Source organism: Oryzias latipes, chromosome 10 (assembly GCF_002234675.1).
Source record: "Oryzias latipes chromosome 10, ASM223467v1".
NCBI classification, from domain to species: Eukaryota; Metazoa; Chordata; class Actinopteri; order Beloniformes; family Adrianichthyidae; genus Oryzias; species Oryzias latipes.
Window position 1 is genome coordinate 26,135,577 of NC_019868.2, and position 15,472 is coordinate 26,151,048.

Sequence of the window (15,472 nt, forward strand, 5' to 3'; positions counted from 1 at the left end):
AATCTACATAAAACTCAGATGTGTGCTACAATCACAGCTACAGCGCCCTCTGTTGACAGAATGAAGTACCAGCCGTAGCAGAAAAGGCTAAACTGAACATAAACGAATAAATGGATGAAAATAAAGTGTGTTCTATGGCTAAAAAAAACTTCTGTAATCAGTGACAGAAACTTGACTGAAAACATTTTATTTAAAAGCTTTAAATGTAAAATAAACTTTCAGTTGAAGCTCTCTTTTTACAATATTTCAAATGGTTTTTTAATGTTTTTCCATTTTTTTCTTGCTTATATATAAACATCTGCATTCACTTATAGAAACTAAAGAAAAAGATTTTTTTTAAAGTTCAAAACTGTAAAGTAAAAGCAAAAAAAACCCCAAGAACTCAAAAAAAGAGAACAACCCCACATTCTTACGGACATTTTGAATATTTATTATCCAAAATCCATTTATTCAATTTAATAATACATCTATATTATGTTTACATGAATATAGGTTAATTATTAATATTCAAAACTGCATCACTATATGGTCACCAACACAGTCTGTTATTATCCCACAGCGACACTTGATGTATAGATTTTGGACTTTAAAATATTTTAGATCTTTTTCATTTCATATTTAAGTTTTATTATTAATTTCTAATCCTGACATTGATATAATCTTTAAAAACATTTTGTTGTGCCTACAACAATACTACGTTTAAACATATTACATCAAAAAGAGGGTAGGACAAATTTTAGACTAAAAAAACTAAAATAAAAGGCAGATTTTTTTTGGTGTTTATAGTTGAAAACGACCTAAACCTGGATTATTTCATCTTCATTTACAGCTGTTGGCCAGTAGGAGTCCCCTCAGCACCCCTACCTCCCATGCCCCTGCCTGCATTGTGGTAAATAAAAGACTGCAAAAGTGCAGGCAGAGGAGTAACATGAAGAGTATTACAGGATGAAGATGAAGGAGGCCACGAAACAAACTATTAGACAAACCATTAATCTTTATGTCCTGAATTAAATGTAGGCCCCATCAATAGCGTTTCACATTAGTGTCAAGGGGAGGGGGCAAGTCTTTCCTGCTTTTAACATTTCAATTGCACTTGTCTGCCACTTGGGGTCGACAAAGAGGAAAAAGCTCCAGTCTGATGAAAGCAAAAAAAAAATGTTTTCCTTCCTACCTGTCACTGTGAGGCGAGTCTCTTAGCGAGTCATAGGAGTCCCCGTACTGCATTCCCGGTCCAGCCACCTCCGCACAGCCCCAGTGGGCCGCCCTCCTCGCCATGCATGCTGGGCTGCTGCACTTACTGGTTCCCACGGAGCTGAAGAGCCCCCCCGACTGGCAGTCTGAGTTCATGCTGTCCGTTCGCTCCATGCTCCACGTTCGCTCCTCGTGTCTGCAAAGCAGCACAAGCCTGAGAGGTTACACCCGGAATCCCAGACGCAGGCCTGAGCGTGTGCAGAAGCGGTTCGGTTCTGACAGCGCTGAGTCTGATCCCAGCGACTGCATTTCCTGCCAAATCGTTTCGCTGCGTTTAAGCAGCCAAAAGATCATCTGTAGCATGATTTAGCACTTTGGTTTAGAAACTGTAAACCAAATAAATCCTAATTTGCAGGGTGACAGCAGCTCAGTGGGTAGAGTGCTCATCTGCCAATTGGGCGGTCAGGGGTTCAATTTCCAGGTTTGGCAGCCAGCGCGTCCTTGGCCAAATCCCCCGATCTCACAATCTACCCAATTGTAAGAAATTTCTACATTGCTTTGAACAAAAGCACCTACAAAATATTGACCAGTGATTTTGAGACAATTCATATTTGTGGCCTCAAAGGCTTCTCACATTTGAAATCCCTGTTTGCTTGGAACACATTGAAATAACAAAGAGAAACCCAACAAAAAACACAAGAAAATCCAGATCAGCCCCAACAGAGAAAGCATCAGGAGCATCGCTTTGATATCAGGAGGGGCTCAGATTTACAGATGATACCTGACTTAAACTCTAAGCTGCACACGTGTCAGGAAACAGAATGTTCTGTAAACACTGGATTGGTTTGTAAACCAGATGTGGGACAAAATTATTGTTTTGCAACTCACAAGTTTGTCTCAGGTGTTTGTCCTCAAGTTCCAGGTCAAGTCCAAGTCCTACCATCGAACGTTTTGAGTCCAACATTCCCACTGAACCCTTTTGGCAGTGGTCTCCAACCTTTTTCCGGCCACTGACCGGTCTAATATCAGACGTTTTCACGGACCGGTTTAAAATCAGCTTAATTTTCACGGACCGGTCTGAACAGCGCCGAAGTTTACGTTTAATATTTTTGAGCTTTAATTTTTCAAATTAAAGTGCTACAACAAGAAATTTAGTTTAAAAAAATCTTTTTTTTTTTTTTTTTACAGATGACAAAGATTCAATGAAACAAAGTTGTTGATTTGTTGTTTCTGATTTGTAAATAATTCAATAAAGGCAACGTTACAGTTTTTCTTCATAGAATACCATTAAAACACAGAAATCAGCCGAGGCTTAGAGCATCTTTCGAGGCAAAACAATTTATCAAATTTTGATTTGACATATATCCTGATTTATTGTGTTTTGTTTTGTTTTAACACAGAGGAACATTTTCTGGGCTAAAGGTTCTTAACATATTCCTCCCTCGCTGTGGGAAATTTCACAAATGTCCCTTTTTAAAAGTTTCCACAAATCAGCAACTTTATTTGACTGATCCTTTGTTCTTTGTAAAATTTTTGCGGCTGGTTAAACTTGACTTAGTGATGAAGATTTTCCCTTTAACGTCAAAGTTAAGGTGTGACGGATAAATGAATTAATTTGTTCATTTTCTAAACCCGATTTGTCCATTTCTGTAGTCTAACCTGGCCACCTCATGGGTGATCCACCAATCGCCGGTCTGACGCACAAATCACACACCCGTGCACACTCCCATTCACACCTAGGGACAATTTAGAGTAGCCAATTAACCTATGAAGCATGTTTTTGGGAGGAAGTCCCTGGAGAAAACCCACATATACAAAGGGAGAACATGCAAACTCCACACAGAAAGGTCCCCCATTGATGTTCTGTTACAAGCCCCCAGGCGGGACTTGAACCACTGTGAGGCAAGAAGAGGCCCCATGGGGGTGCACGCTGCCACAGTCCCTGTGTACTTTCAGGCTTAAAACATTTTGAAATGTTTTTTCTAATTTACACCTGGTTTTTCATTCACTTTAGGCTGATTCTGATTGGGTCCCCTAGGCAACGTGATAGTTTTTACACTTGAACTCATTTCTGCAGATCTTGTTTGACAGATCAACTTCAATGGTTGTCCTGCAATTTGATTGGTTGGATGATTTTGGATCAAACCAACATGAAGCTCAATTGATTGAGAAATTGTGTCGACAACGCACACAGTTGCACACAGACAGAGACACAAAGACGGGGAAAGAGGCCGACAGTGTGTCAACATACTTTGAAATCTCAGTCTTTTGGGGTCACGTTTGAAGTCTTTTTTGAGTCGAAAGGCTCAAGTCCAAGTCAAGTTATTCTCCTGTAAAGTCCAAGTCGAGTCGCGTGTTTTTTTTATATTTTGTCAAGTCGAGTCTAAAGGCATCAATTTGACTTGAGTCTGACTGTAGTCCAAGTCATGTGACCTAAGTCCATCCCTCTGGTAACCACAGCTAAACACCAGAGGATTTTAAATTGCTGACTGAAACTGAATGAAAAGTAACACAGACTTTGTCACAGCGTCTGTGTTACCATGGCGGGTTCTTCTCAGTCATACCTGGAAGCATGTGAGGCGGTGGTGGAGTGGTGAGAGCGGGTTGACATTCGACTGCCTGCATAGTTGCCTGCGCCCTCAGCTCCGTGGCTGATCACACACTCTGTTGTTGGGACGGTCTTGGAGATGTACTGGAAACAAAATAAATAATAATAATAATAAAGAGCAAGGCTGATGTCATCTGACACACAAATGCAGCCTCACACACAGAGACATCTCGTGTTTGAGTTTCTACTGTTTCTGGCTGCTCCAACATCTTTCTGTGTGAAAAGATGAGCAAACGTAGAAGGAGCTGATTCCCCTATTTTACTATTAATGACTGTCTGATGGTATTGTGAACATTGTGGTGGAAAATTCCTATTTTTAGGTCACTGATATTTAATTAAAAGGACAGGTTTGTCTGGTGCGAGCAGCTGCTGTAAGGGTTGAAGGAAATTACAAACTTCTTTTCAATGAAAAAAGAAAAACGTTACATTCACGGCTGGAATCTTGAACGCTCAAAAAAACAACATTTTTTTAAGAGATAAAAATGCAAACTGTTGGAAAATGAGTACAAACTTAAGGGTTGTTTACAGCTTGATCAAAACCCTGGCTATTGTTCCGTTAGCCATTAGTTTCTTTAAAGTCCATCAGCAAAACGTTAGCAGCCCGTCCAGAATCACACAAACTGGGACAATAAAGGTTGAATAAGAACAAATGAACAACTGTTTTCCAGAAATAAATTCCTCATTTGCATCACTCATGAGTCTGAATAGATTTAAATAGTGTTTTCTGATTTCCAAGTATTTTATTCCTTCTTGGCTTGTTTTCTGAGGTTATTTTGTATCTAAAAATCTTTTATTTTTTAAATAATTTTATAATTCATAATCAATGATTCGTAAAACTAGAGGATCTATAAATAATGACTAGTTTTAATTAAGTTAAAAAGTTTAACCTGGTACATTTTTTTACTCGTATGCTCCTTCCTCCCTTTCTCGTCCCCTGCAGAAGCTGCAGCTGTTGATTCTAGTACATAAAATCTGAATTTATAACATGATCCCCTTTCTACCCTGTGTTGAAACATTGTTTTCAGAAAATGGTTACATGTTTTGTTTAATTCAGGTTGAAATTTACATTAAACATCGAGTAAATCTTGGATTCCATGTCTATAAATGCATTTACTCCTTTTTTAAGAGTTGCTTAAGGTACTTAAATGTTTTCAAACTAAACTAAAGTTGCTAAAAGTACTTTGTTTGACACTGTCTTAGCTTTCATTCATTCATCTTCTTGACTGTTTTTCCCTTTCGGGGTCACTGGGTTGCCGGAGCCTATCCCGGCCACTTGGGCATAGGCAAGGGATGCCCTGGACTGGTCGCCAGTCTGTCGCAGGGTGGAATATCCTCAATCACACATCCATTCACTCTCACAGTCACACCTATGGACAATTTAGAGTTGCCAATCAACCTATGAAGCATGTTTTTGGACGGTGGGAGGAAGCTGGAGATCCCGGAGAAAACCCACGCATGCACGGGAGAACATGCAAACTCCACACAGACACCATTGATGTTGTGTTTTTCATGTCCCCCAGCCGGGACTTGAACCGGGGGCCTTCTTGCTGTGAGGCAAGAGCGCTTACCACTGCGCCACCGTGCAGCCCCCTGTCTTAGCATTTCCATTAAAAAAGAAAACTCTCTTTTTAATTATAAGTTCTCTTTAAAATGCTTTTGTCTGGGAAATTTGCTAAATGTTCAGCCTAAGTTTGGTTAAAGGACGTGTTCTCTTCCAGAAGCAGAGGCTGGCTCTGTCTGCTGTTTTCTTAATCTTTGGGATGAGCTCCACATGAGGGCCGCTGGTTTCTGACTCACATCCACCATGGGGATCTCCTCGTGACCGGGCCCGGGGTGGTTTGGCCCGTTTGCCAACATGCGATTTGGCTGCTCCACACACTGGTTCTGGTTCTGGTGTAGATGATTTTGGATCTGTCTCTGCTTCCTGAAGGAGTCAAAGGCACAAAGAAAAAGTAAGAAATCAGAAAAAACAATCCAAGTAGAAACTTATTACTGACTTTTCTTGAGTGTTTAGTGAGAATATTTAGTTTTCCTTTAACTTCTTCACCTTTGACTGATAGTTTTTCTTCTAAACATTATTCTAGCTTTTAGAGATATAATAAAAGCGTGTTAAAAATTTAACCTATTAGAAAATTTGTTATTAAAAAAAACTCAGGATATTTGGAAATAATGTTTAACTTATAAAAAACTAGATGTTTCAAGGACTAGTTAGACAGACCATCAAACAACAAAGAATAGAAAATTGTTGTTTGAATGAACTATAGGAATGAAGACGCTACAATAAAATCAGAGTGTTGTAGAAATGCGTTCACATGACCTGCTCCAGCCACAATTTGGGATTTTCTAACTTTAATTGTGGCTAAAAAGTGGATTCCAATGGTTACATTTGGTGAAGCAAAGATGTGGATAAAAAGGGGAAAGAAGATAAATCTCATAGGAAAATAGTTAATCACTGACTACATACCAACTCAATTAAAACTTATTCCTGAATAGTTCAATATTCATATCAATTACCACTGTACTTATGCAAATAAATGTTTTCCATTGTATTTGTTCGGCACAGCTAAATTAAAGCTAAATTTTAACACCTTTATTCTGAATATTAGCTGTGAAACTTTTATTTTGAAAGCAGTTTTTGTGCTTCCTGCTTCGTTCGTCTGTGAAAGTGATAATTGCCGTGTCCAAAAAAATAAACTAGAGATTGCAAAAGAGAAAAAAACAAGTTTCTCTTTAGTTTTATGATTTACAATCCAACTTGTACCAACATTCAACTTCACCCTTTTTTTAGTTTTAGTTTTTTTTTCTTCTAAAAAATAATTGTAAGATCTAAGCTGTAAAAATGTGCAAATCCAGGACTTTAGAGGAAAACCCCAAAACACAATCATGAAGTTAAGACTAGGGATGTCCTGATCAGAGTCATTTGATTAGAGTATCTGCCAATACCGAGTCCTGATCCCATACTTTTGTAAGCCTCTTTGATCATTTAACACTTAAACAGAGCACTTTTGTGACATAGCTTCAACAATCAAGCAAAAACTATTACTAGTTACCTATTAACTAGTAAAAATAGTTGATAATTGGTCATGTGAGAAAGTTTGGTGACTGCTGCTTTCAGATCTTCAGAGTTTTTGAAATCTTTTGATTATATGTGATCCCCCACATGAAAAATTCCAAATAACATAAAGATTACTTTTTTTCCCCTCAAAGTGTTGTTGTAGTATAAATATGATGATGAGAGTTCATGACTAGGTCATAGCAAAGCAACCATTTATACATTTCAGTTATTGTTAAGAGATCATGGCTTTGTTTTTTTAGATGACTTTTTCCTGGAGCTTGCACTTTGTAGACAGTCCCTTGGCAGCCGTCTCTCCATTTAATTATCATCAAAAAGTAAAGTAAAAAAAGAAATTGATATATATTTATTTTAAATACCTCTGTAGGTTGTTACGTTGAGATAAACTATAGAGACACTTGACTTTAATTTTAAACATTTTAAAAGAGTTATTGAGCCCAGATTGAGTCTGAATATCTCGCTGACTTTATTAAACTGTTGCGTTTTACACCAATTTAATGTTGAGATCCGTTCTTGATATGCAGACTTCGACTAGGGTCTTTACTTGAAACAATGAGCTTAAAAAATATACAGCGCTTTTCAAAAATAATAATTAAATAAATATCCAATCCCAGATTAGGATATAACATCTGATTCCGATTGAGTCTGAAACTACGTGATCAGGAGGCCCCTAGTTAAGACTGCAGGGTTCAACAAGGGAGCCCCAAAAGCAAACCCGGGTTTATGTTTGGCTAAAATATTATGTGTTAGTCAAATTAGCTTTCAGGTTCATGGATCTGCAGATGTGTTGGCTCCACCAACACAAATTAAAGTAATAAAAACACACCCATCCTATTTTTGTCACTTTTGCAGATTCTTTAATATGACATCTACTGTTTTTCTCCGCCTCACAGCATCTGTGCCAGAGCAGCTAATTAAATGTGTTTTTCTTTTTCCAGAAGGTTAACCTGAAGGTTTAAAGTCCTTCATAAATGGGGGTTGGTGGGGGGGTTATTGATCTCTCGTTCAAAGACATACTTGGTTTTGCAGTAGGCCACCACACACACGATGCCAACCACTAACAACGCCACACAGATGCCCGTGATCGTCAACACCCGCTTCTGGTAAAGCTCCTCTGCTTCTGTGGAGGCAAACAAAAGCAGACACACACATATTCCAATGCACACACACATACATTCATGCAAAAAAAAAGACAAACACACACACACACACACACACACACAAACATCCAGCATGAGCGCCGCTCCATTGAAGGCAACTGCAGTAACAGTTCTGTCATTATCTGCTGCCATTATTTTCCTCTGTGCTGTCTGTACAAGCTGTTCTCTGATGTACCACATGAACTCTGACTGTCTTCTTACATCACACAGAATTCCTTCTATAGTTTCTCTGGTAAATCTACATCCTAACAGCCTCCTGCTCTGTCCCTGAACAGCTGTATTCACGGTGGCCATGGAGATGTGATGCTTCGGAGGAGGAGGGATGGGACCGCATGCCACAGTATGGATGGAATAAACTAAAGACAAGCTGCACGTGAGGGTAAAAAAAAATACCAACACCAAAAAAAAAAAAAAACGCAACTTCAAGTGTTCACATCACAGTGGCCTGCATGGGAGCCAGATTCAACCAGGAAGTTAGAAAGATTACCACAGCTGTCATAATCGTTTTTTGTTTTTTTTTACTATATGCTTCCTATTATAGGCGCTATTTTTAAACCCTGAAAATGGATTTCATTTTAATTCACTGGGTGTTGTAAATCTGCCGCATTTAAGGGTACATTAAAAGGTATAAGTTCAAGTTTTTACGTGCATTTATACTCAAATTAAACAGCAGCCTGACACCTGGCTGACTGGAGGTTATTCTGTACTCTAAAATTAGCGTATTTAAGTCTGAGAAAGCCTCCCCCCCTCCCCCGAGGTGAAGCTACAGCGTACTAATGCAGAGCCCCCTCCTCACGGATGTAAATCCCACTGACATACGCGACATCCGGCTTTTTCCTCCACAGCGGAAGATCTGCATTCAGTCCCGAGCGTAATGAGTCGGCATTAGTCACAGATAATTGCGCACTCCAGCTTCCACCTGTATTGATGTAAACATAGCACCCAAGCGGGTGCTGAACTGTGGGATAAAAACCCACCGCGGCCCTACAAGAAGTTTTAATGCTTTGATTTTTTAAATTAAAAAAACACAAATCAGTCTCTTTGCATCAACATTTTTGGGTCTGCATTCTGTTGGAAGACTTTACTAGATTTATGGGAAAAAAAAGAAAAAGAATTATTGTGGGAAGGTTAACTGTAGGAATTTCATTGGTATTTTTTTAATAATTTTTTTTTATTTCTTGTTCTGTAATTTGCTGAGTTGAGGCCAGAGACACTAATTGTCTTTCACCTCTCGGTATAATGACAACAAAGAACCTTGAACCCTTCTTTCAACAGAATTTAAGTCATTTTTTAAAGGTTTTATCTTAAAGTTCCACTCTGATCATCTTTAGAGCTATTTTCAAAGCATTCCCAGTGGTCTCTTAATTATGCTAGGACATAGTTCCTGCAGAGCGGCAGCAGTAGTTCATTAGACATTCACCTCTGAGTTGTGGGCGGGGCTGTAGGTGCAGACCAAACCCCCTTATGGAGAAGAGAAGGGAGCTTGTGGCTCAACCAGCATGTCACAAATACGCTCTTTTTCAAACGGCATTTTTATGTCTGCCCCTGATTCACAATAATTTGAATAAAGAAATACTTACAAAAGCAATTCTAAGCTGATTTTTTTAAATATATGTCCTCCATTATCAGATAAATGACAGTAGAACCTGTTAAAAACACAATTTTCATCGGAGTAGGTCTTTAACTGAAAGTAAACTTTGATAGGTGTCATTCATATTACTATGAATTTGAAAAGGATCTGACATGGGGAAATTGTTTTAAGGGAAAGTTGCTAAGTCACATTTAAGGGGTACAACTCCTAAACTGCTGATGAACCTTTGAGTGAACTCAAAGGTTCTGAAGCGGCGTGGCTCTGACGCTGTGGCGTTATCTTCCTCTGCGAGGCGGTCTAAATTTGCGGCTCGCTGTGGTGGAACGCTCTCTTTCCGGAAGAACAGCGAGCACAACTGCACGATGAAAGGGGGCACGGCAATGAGCAGAACGTGAGGGGGAAATCAGAGAAAAGGGGGGCAGTGGAGGGGAAGGAGGACAAGGAGGAAACACAAAGACAACGAGGAGAAAAGAAAGGAGCTGAGAGGCGGCCGGGGGGTGGGGGTGGGGGTGGTGGGGGCATGTCAGGAGGAAACCTATGGGAGAAACAGGACCCTCAAGAACCAAAGATGGCCGGAATTTGCCCCCTTATCTACTAACTGGATTAAAGAGGTCCTTGAATTGTTAGTTTCAGCCAAATGAGCAGCCCCCCCAAGGCTAGCAACAACCTTTGAATGTCCTGAAGTTAAAATAAAAGCGTCTAACACATCGAGTTTGACTTTCATGCTTAAAAGGGGTTTAAAAGTCGGTTCTCTGCAGTCTGATCGCTTATAAAAAGCATAATCAAATAAATTTGTAAATCCCGTCTGCTCCCACACACAGCTCCTGAATTGGGGGGGGGGGGGGGGGGGGGGTCTCTAAATAAAGGGCCTCTGCAGGGAATGACAAGCCTACCAGAGCTTTGGCCCGGCATTGTGTGCGTGTCACAGGGTACAAGGATACAGAATGGCGAGGCGGAACTGGACGACAACCTGGCTGGCTCAGTGAGGCCAGAAGTAATTGTGATTTAGGACAGGCAGGCTCTCCACTCTGACATTGAGCCAACGGAGGGCGTAATAATAAAGACAGCCTATGCCGTCCAGGCTTTTGCTCTTTGTTTTTTTTTGTTTTTTTGGCATGCTCTGCAAATGTACTCACAGCCTGGACTTATATAACAGGCAGCTAACTAAAATCAGGTGATGAACCAAACAAAAAAAATATACTTAGTTTCTTTTTTTTACAATTTTAAAAAACCTCCTTATAAGCAGATTTCACTTTTTCTCCAAACCCCATCCCTTCCCAGTAAATTTGGTTTTCTTCATTGCCTGCATTTCTACAGCTGTTAAGGTAAGAAAAGGAACACATGCAGAGATAGGAGGTTAAGCCTTAGTCACATGCCCCCAGCGGGGAGTTGGCCCATATGGGCCCATAGAGGATTGTAGAGGGGAGTGACCACAACGTACGATCGCCGTACGTGTCGTAACTATCGTGAAGTATTTGTAGGGCTAATGGAAGCTGTTTGAAGCCCTTACGCCACACTCTAGTCATCTACGCTAGGTAATAAACGTGCATTCTGAAACGCGCTTCCATCATATGGTGTTCACAATGGACGAGCAGGGAGGAGCGTTTTCTTCTGTTTCTCTTTCTTTCGTTTACTACCGCATGTCCGCCGCCTACAGTTGGAAGAGACTTGGTGTGAAATGTTGAAACGGTGCATATCTCCAAAATCGCGCTCCTGGCTTTTTCCTTTCGCAGCTCTTTTCCGATATAGAAATGAATTGGTATCATAGAATTCCGGCTTGCCACAAACCGCAATTATTCATTACTCCTCCACGATCAATTATTGCCACTTCCGGGAATCAAAAGGGACGCCATCCATACGTCACTATGAAATCTGAGTCCATCTCTGGTCAAAGTTCCGCCTGGTTTGACTTTCGACGTTCGTTCAATGGCCGTGCGCTTTGTACGAAGAGCACGAAACTTGTCATAGAAACTTACGCCGTGATGCGTGAACGCAAGAGTTTTGAACATGAAAGACCAAAACGCGCATATACCCACATGTAGGTTGACTTTTGCTTGGAAGTGGTCGCTTGACTGCGTGTTGCTGAGGGTAGTGTAAACAAAGCTTAACGGTCAGGCTGCAAGCAAGGAGCAGGGAAATATCTCACACTTTTCATGTGAACTGCAATTCGCACAGTCCACAGGATTTCACCTTTTATGTGTTTTACATGTGTTTGCTATAGCATGCCCGCAGAAAAAATGTGTATGAGTATTTTTGCTATATGGGCTCACCAAGTGGTCTACAACCTTGACATTTTGAGCAGGCCACCTAGGGCCCCATACAGGTTTGCCCGTTTTTTGCACGCAGACAGCCTGTATTCACCCGTTAGGGCAGTTGTGACTAAGGCTTAAGGAGTCTTAAGTCCAGGTTAGTGAGCAGTAGAAGAGGAGGGACAGATTGAGAGAGACCCAGCTACTGGCTTCAGAAAAAGGATGGCACAATAATGTGTGATTGTGAGAGGACTTTGGCAAACCATTTAAGCACAGCAAAATGAATAATAATGTTCCATACCCATAAATTCAATTTTGAGAAGCTCTGCCAGCGCAGAAAGTTGTCATGGCAAAAAGAAAGAGACACAGGGTCAGGTGTAATGTCCACTTTGGAGAGCTATGTCCTTGTCCTGTATGTGCTGAACCAGGGTACAAGGTAATTAGTGCCATCAGTCATGGTGATTGACAGCTGTACCGTCTAGTAACAGACAGACAACTCAGACAGCCTCAGCTCTGTGACCCCAGTAAAGGCGGGGAAGAACAACAACTCTGAACTTAACGGAAATAAGAGGAAACAAACAGAAAAATAAACCCAAAGGTACTAACATGCAGGCAGGAGAGGCATGCAGAGATAGACACGGTCAAAGACAGCAAGACAAAAAGCCACATCACTTACTGCTATATTTACTAGACCTCATTTCTGGAGTAAACAACATTGGACAGAAATATAGAAACAAAACAAACAAACAAAAAAAAACCAGGGAAACAAAAGATAAAAAGCAGTGAGTTACTGTCAAACATAAAAACACACTACAGTTAATGAGGTTGGCACAGCAAATGGGGGCGGGTGCTTTGACTCATTTGACGAATGGCAAGTTTGTGCCTTTGTATCGATTGCAGAAAACCTCTTGTATAGCACTTTGCTACACTACTGCTTTGTACGGCTATTATAACCCTTCATGTAATTTACAGGCAAATCCCAATTTTCATTGCTTTGCATGCATTACTGCCAAAAAACAGAGAGGGACTTCTTTCCAACCAAAATAATACGCTTGTTTTTGTGTTATTTTTTTAAATCAACACAGTGCAAAATAAAACCACGTTGACACACTACAGCACGTAGACACAACTTGATGTTGGAGTCAAACAGGAATGAACATTACATAAAGCAAGAAGTCATAACTGCTCAGCACTGAAGTTTGGAGGAGCAGCTAAACAAGCAACATGGCATGAAGCAAGACTGTTTAATGTCTGGAAACAGGAGGAAGTGGGTCATAATCATCCCTCTGTTTTGGCTCTGCATGATTGCTTGGACAGCGATGAAAGAATGGCAGTAGAAACGAGGGACGTAGCCAAACACAAAAGGGATCTTTTAACTGTTAATTCTTTATGCAAAACTCTTGGCTTCTCTTTTTGTTTCTTGTCTCAAGATGCCAACAGTCAACAGATCTTTATATATTTTTTTCACTTTCACTGTCCATGCAATCACTGAAGAGTGACAAAACACACCCCATTTGCATCATTGTAATTTCAAAGCAAAATACAACATTTTGGGAAATCAACTTATTTGCCTTTTTTTCCCCCTCAAAACCCAAAAGGGAATTATGTTGAAAACAGGACATTTTAGGAACATTTTGAACTTCCTGTGTGTTTTCAAACACATTTTTGTGTTTTTGTTTTTGCATGTAAATCAACAGGGTCCCTTCTGTGCTAAAGCTTTCATAGAAACACAGAAGACAGTTAAATATCATCTGTTACTGCTGATGTATCAATGACCCTGGTGTGTATCTAAGCAATGCTTTATGATGCTTTATTAGCTACAGGCTACATTGATTTGAGCCAAAAAAAAGCAACTATAAATCCTACTGTTATTAGCATTTCAATTTATAATTATTGTATGTTACTGAAAACAATTCTAAAAAAAGAAGAGTAAATTCCAAGACCAACAATGTATTTATGAAAGGGCCTATATTGTGCAAAATCAATTTTGTGAGCCTTTAAGTGAATTATAATGTTCATTCTTCACGAGAAAAAAAACAACCCCAAAGCTGTATTTTTAGAAAACCCTCTGAAAACCTGCACTTTAAGCACCAGCCCTCCCAATCGAGCAGGTTCTTCACATTTATAAGTATGAAAGCGAAGAACAGCCCCTTCCAGGAAGAGTCTGTGCGGCCAGCTCCGCCCCCAGGCTAACACACACACCCACTTACTCAGTGGAGCTAGCGGTGATCGGCTAAGCACTTTCATTTTATACGAATGATATGCTCATCCATCTTTGCAAAAGTTTGGATGTTGTTTGTTTTCGTAAGGAAAAGGCAGACACGCCGCCGAGGCCGACTCTGGGTTGACGTCATGAAATGGGCGGCACTTCCAGGTAGGAAAATGATCTGCAATAATAACTTACATTTAAAAAAAAAAAACGTGTTCTTTTTTGTGCCAAAGCTAATATATAAAAGGCTTAAGAATAGCATAAAATAGGCCCTTTCCACTATGTTGGGTGTATAGTGGTCCCTCGTTAATCATGGGAGTTACGTTCTTAAATAAACCAAATCTGCGATCAAGTCATCTTTATTTTTACAATTATTCTAGATGTTTTAAAGCAGACTACACACTTAATACAATATTCTCAGACAGATATTAACATTTTGACATTTTTCTCTCTTGTTTTAACTCTCAGAGTTCAAACCTTTGTAGTAAAAAAAGTTCATTTTTATAGAGTACAATCAAAGATATGCTATCAATTGAAGATTTATGGGATTTCGGTAAGGTGAACGCATTTTATAATGTATAGGAGACGTAGCATAAGGAGATTGATTGACAATGGTCTACAGCCAATCAGGCTGGAGAACACAATGCTCTCTAAAAAAGAAAAGAAAAGGATGCAAAATTTGTCCTAAAAATACGCAAATCTGCGAAAGATGAACCACGTTATAGCGAGAGTCAACTGTACTTTTAAAGCAGAAGACTTGCTAACATAATGCTAACTGTATTTTAATAATTTAGCATTGACAATTTATTTGTTGCACAACAACACAGCTTAACCCTCATAAATCACCAACACGGTGATTTATGATGGTTGCACCTATGCTTTTATTGGATGGGTGTTTCAGCAGGAATAGCCTAAAATGACAACAGGAACAGTTTTGGTCAAATAATGTTTGAGCTAAGAGTGTTCTTGTTTTACATTTTGATACAGCAATTCCATAAGAAAAAACATATATTTAATAATAAGGAATGTTTGCAGTGTTGTATATTTACATGCAAGTGTGCAAACAAAAACATTATGTTGACATACGGGAATCTCATTTGTTAGTTTAGCTTAGCATTTACAGTCAAAGTAAAATTTTGTAATCCTAAACGGTTTGATTAAATCATTAACTAGTTAGTGAAAAACAAGCATTAAATTCAAGAAATACATTATATTCTAACTTGACTTTTTACTGCACTGAGTTTAGCTCAATAGGTGCTAGCTTTGTATTTATTTGCTATAACCTAAAAAGGACAAACTATTTGTTTTCAAGGCAGCAAATAAGGTCACTTCCCAAAATGCTAAAATGTTCCATTTATTGAACAACCATTCTTTTTGATAAGAGAATATAA

At 39.4% G+C, this 15,472-nt stretch overlaps 1 protein-coding gene across 3 annotated transcripts in view; it reads right to left on the reverse strand.

The window, feature by feature from the left end:
- Positions 1-15,472, reverse strand: part of LOC101159516 (pro-neuregulin-2, membrane-bound isoform) — a 73,547-nt gene that overhangs the window by 8,523 nt on the left and 49,552 nt on the right. Inside the window, exons 6-10 of one of the 3 annotated variants that reach the window (XM_020706775.2) lie at positions 12,549-12,572; positions 7,890-7,992; positions 5,597-5,723; positions 3,756-3,883; positions 1,172-1,387 (exon numbers count right to left, since the gene is read on the reverse strand). In XM_020706775.2, coding sequence (XP_020562434.1) covers positions 1,172-1,387; positions 3,756-3,883; positions 5,597-5,723; positions 7,890-7,992; positions 12,549-12,572 — 598 coding nt within the window. Of the gene's footprint in view, positions 1-1,171; positions 1,388-3,755; positions 3,884-5,596; positions 5,724-7,889; positions 7,993-12,173; positions 12,198-12,548; positions 12,573-15,472 lie in introns of all 3 variants that reach the window. The other 2 variants (XM_020706774.2, XM_011480503.3) reach the window with 2 other exon arrangements.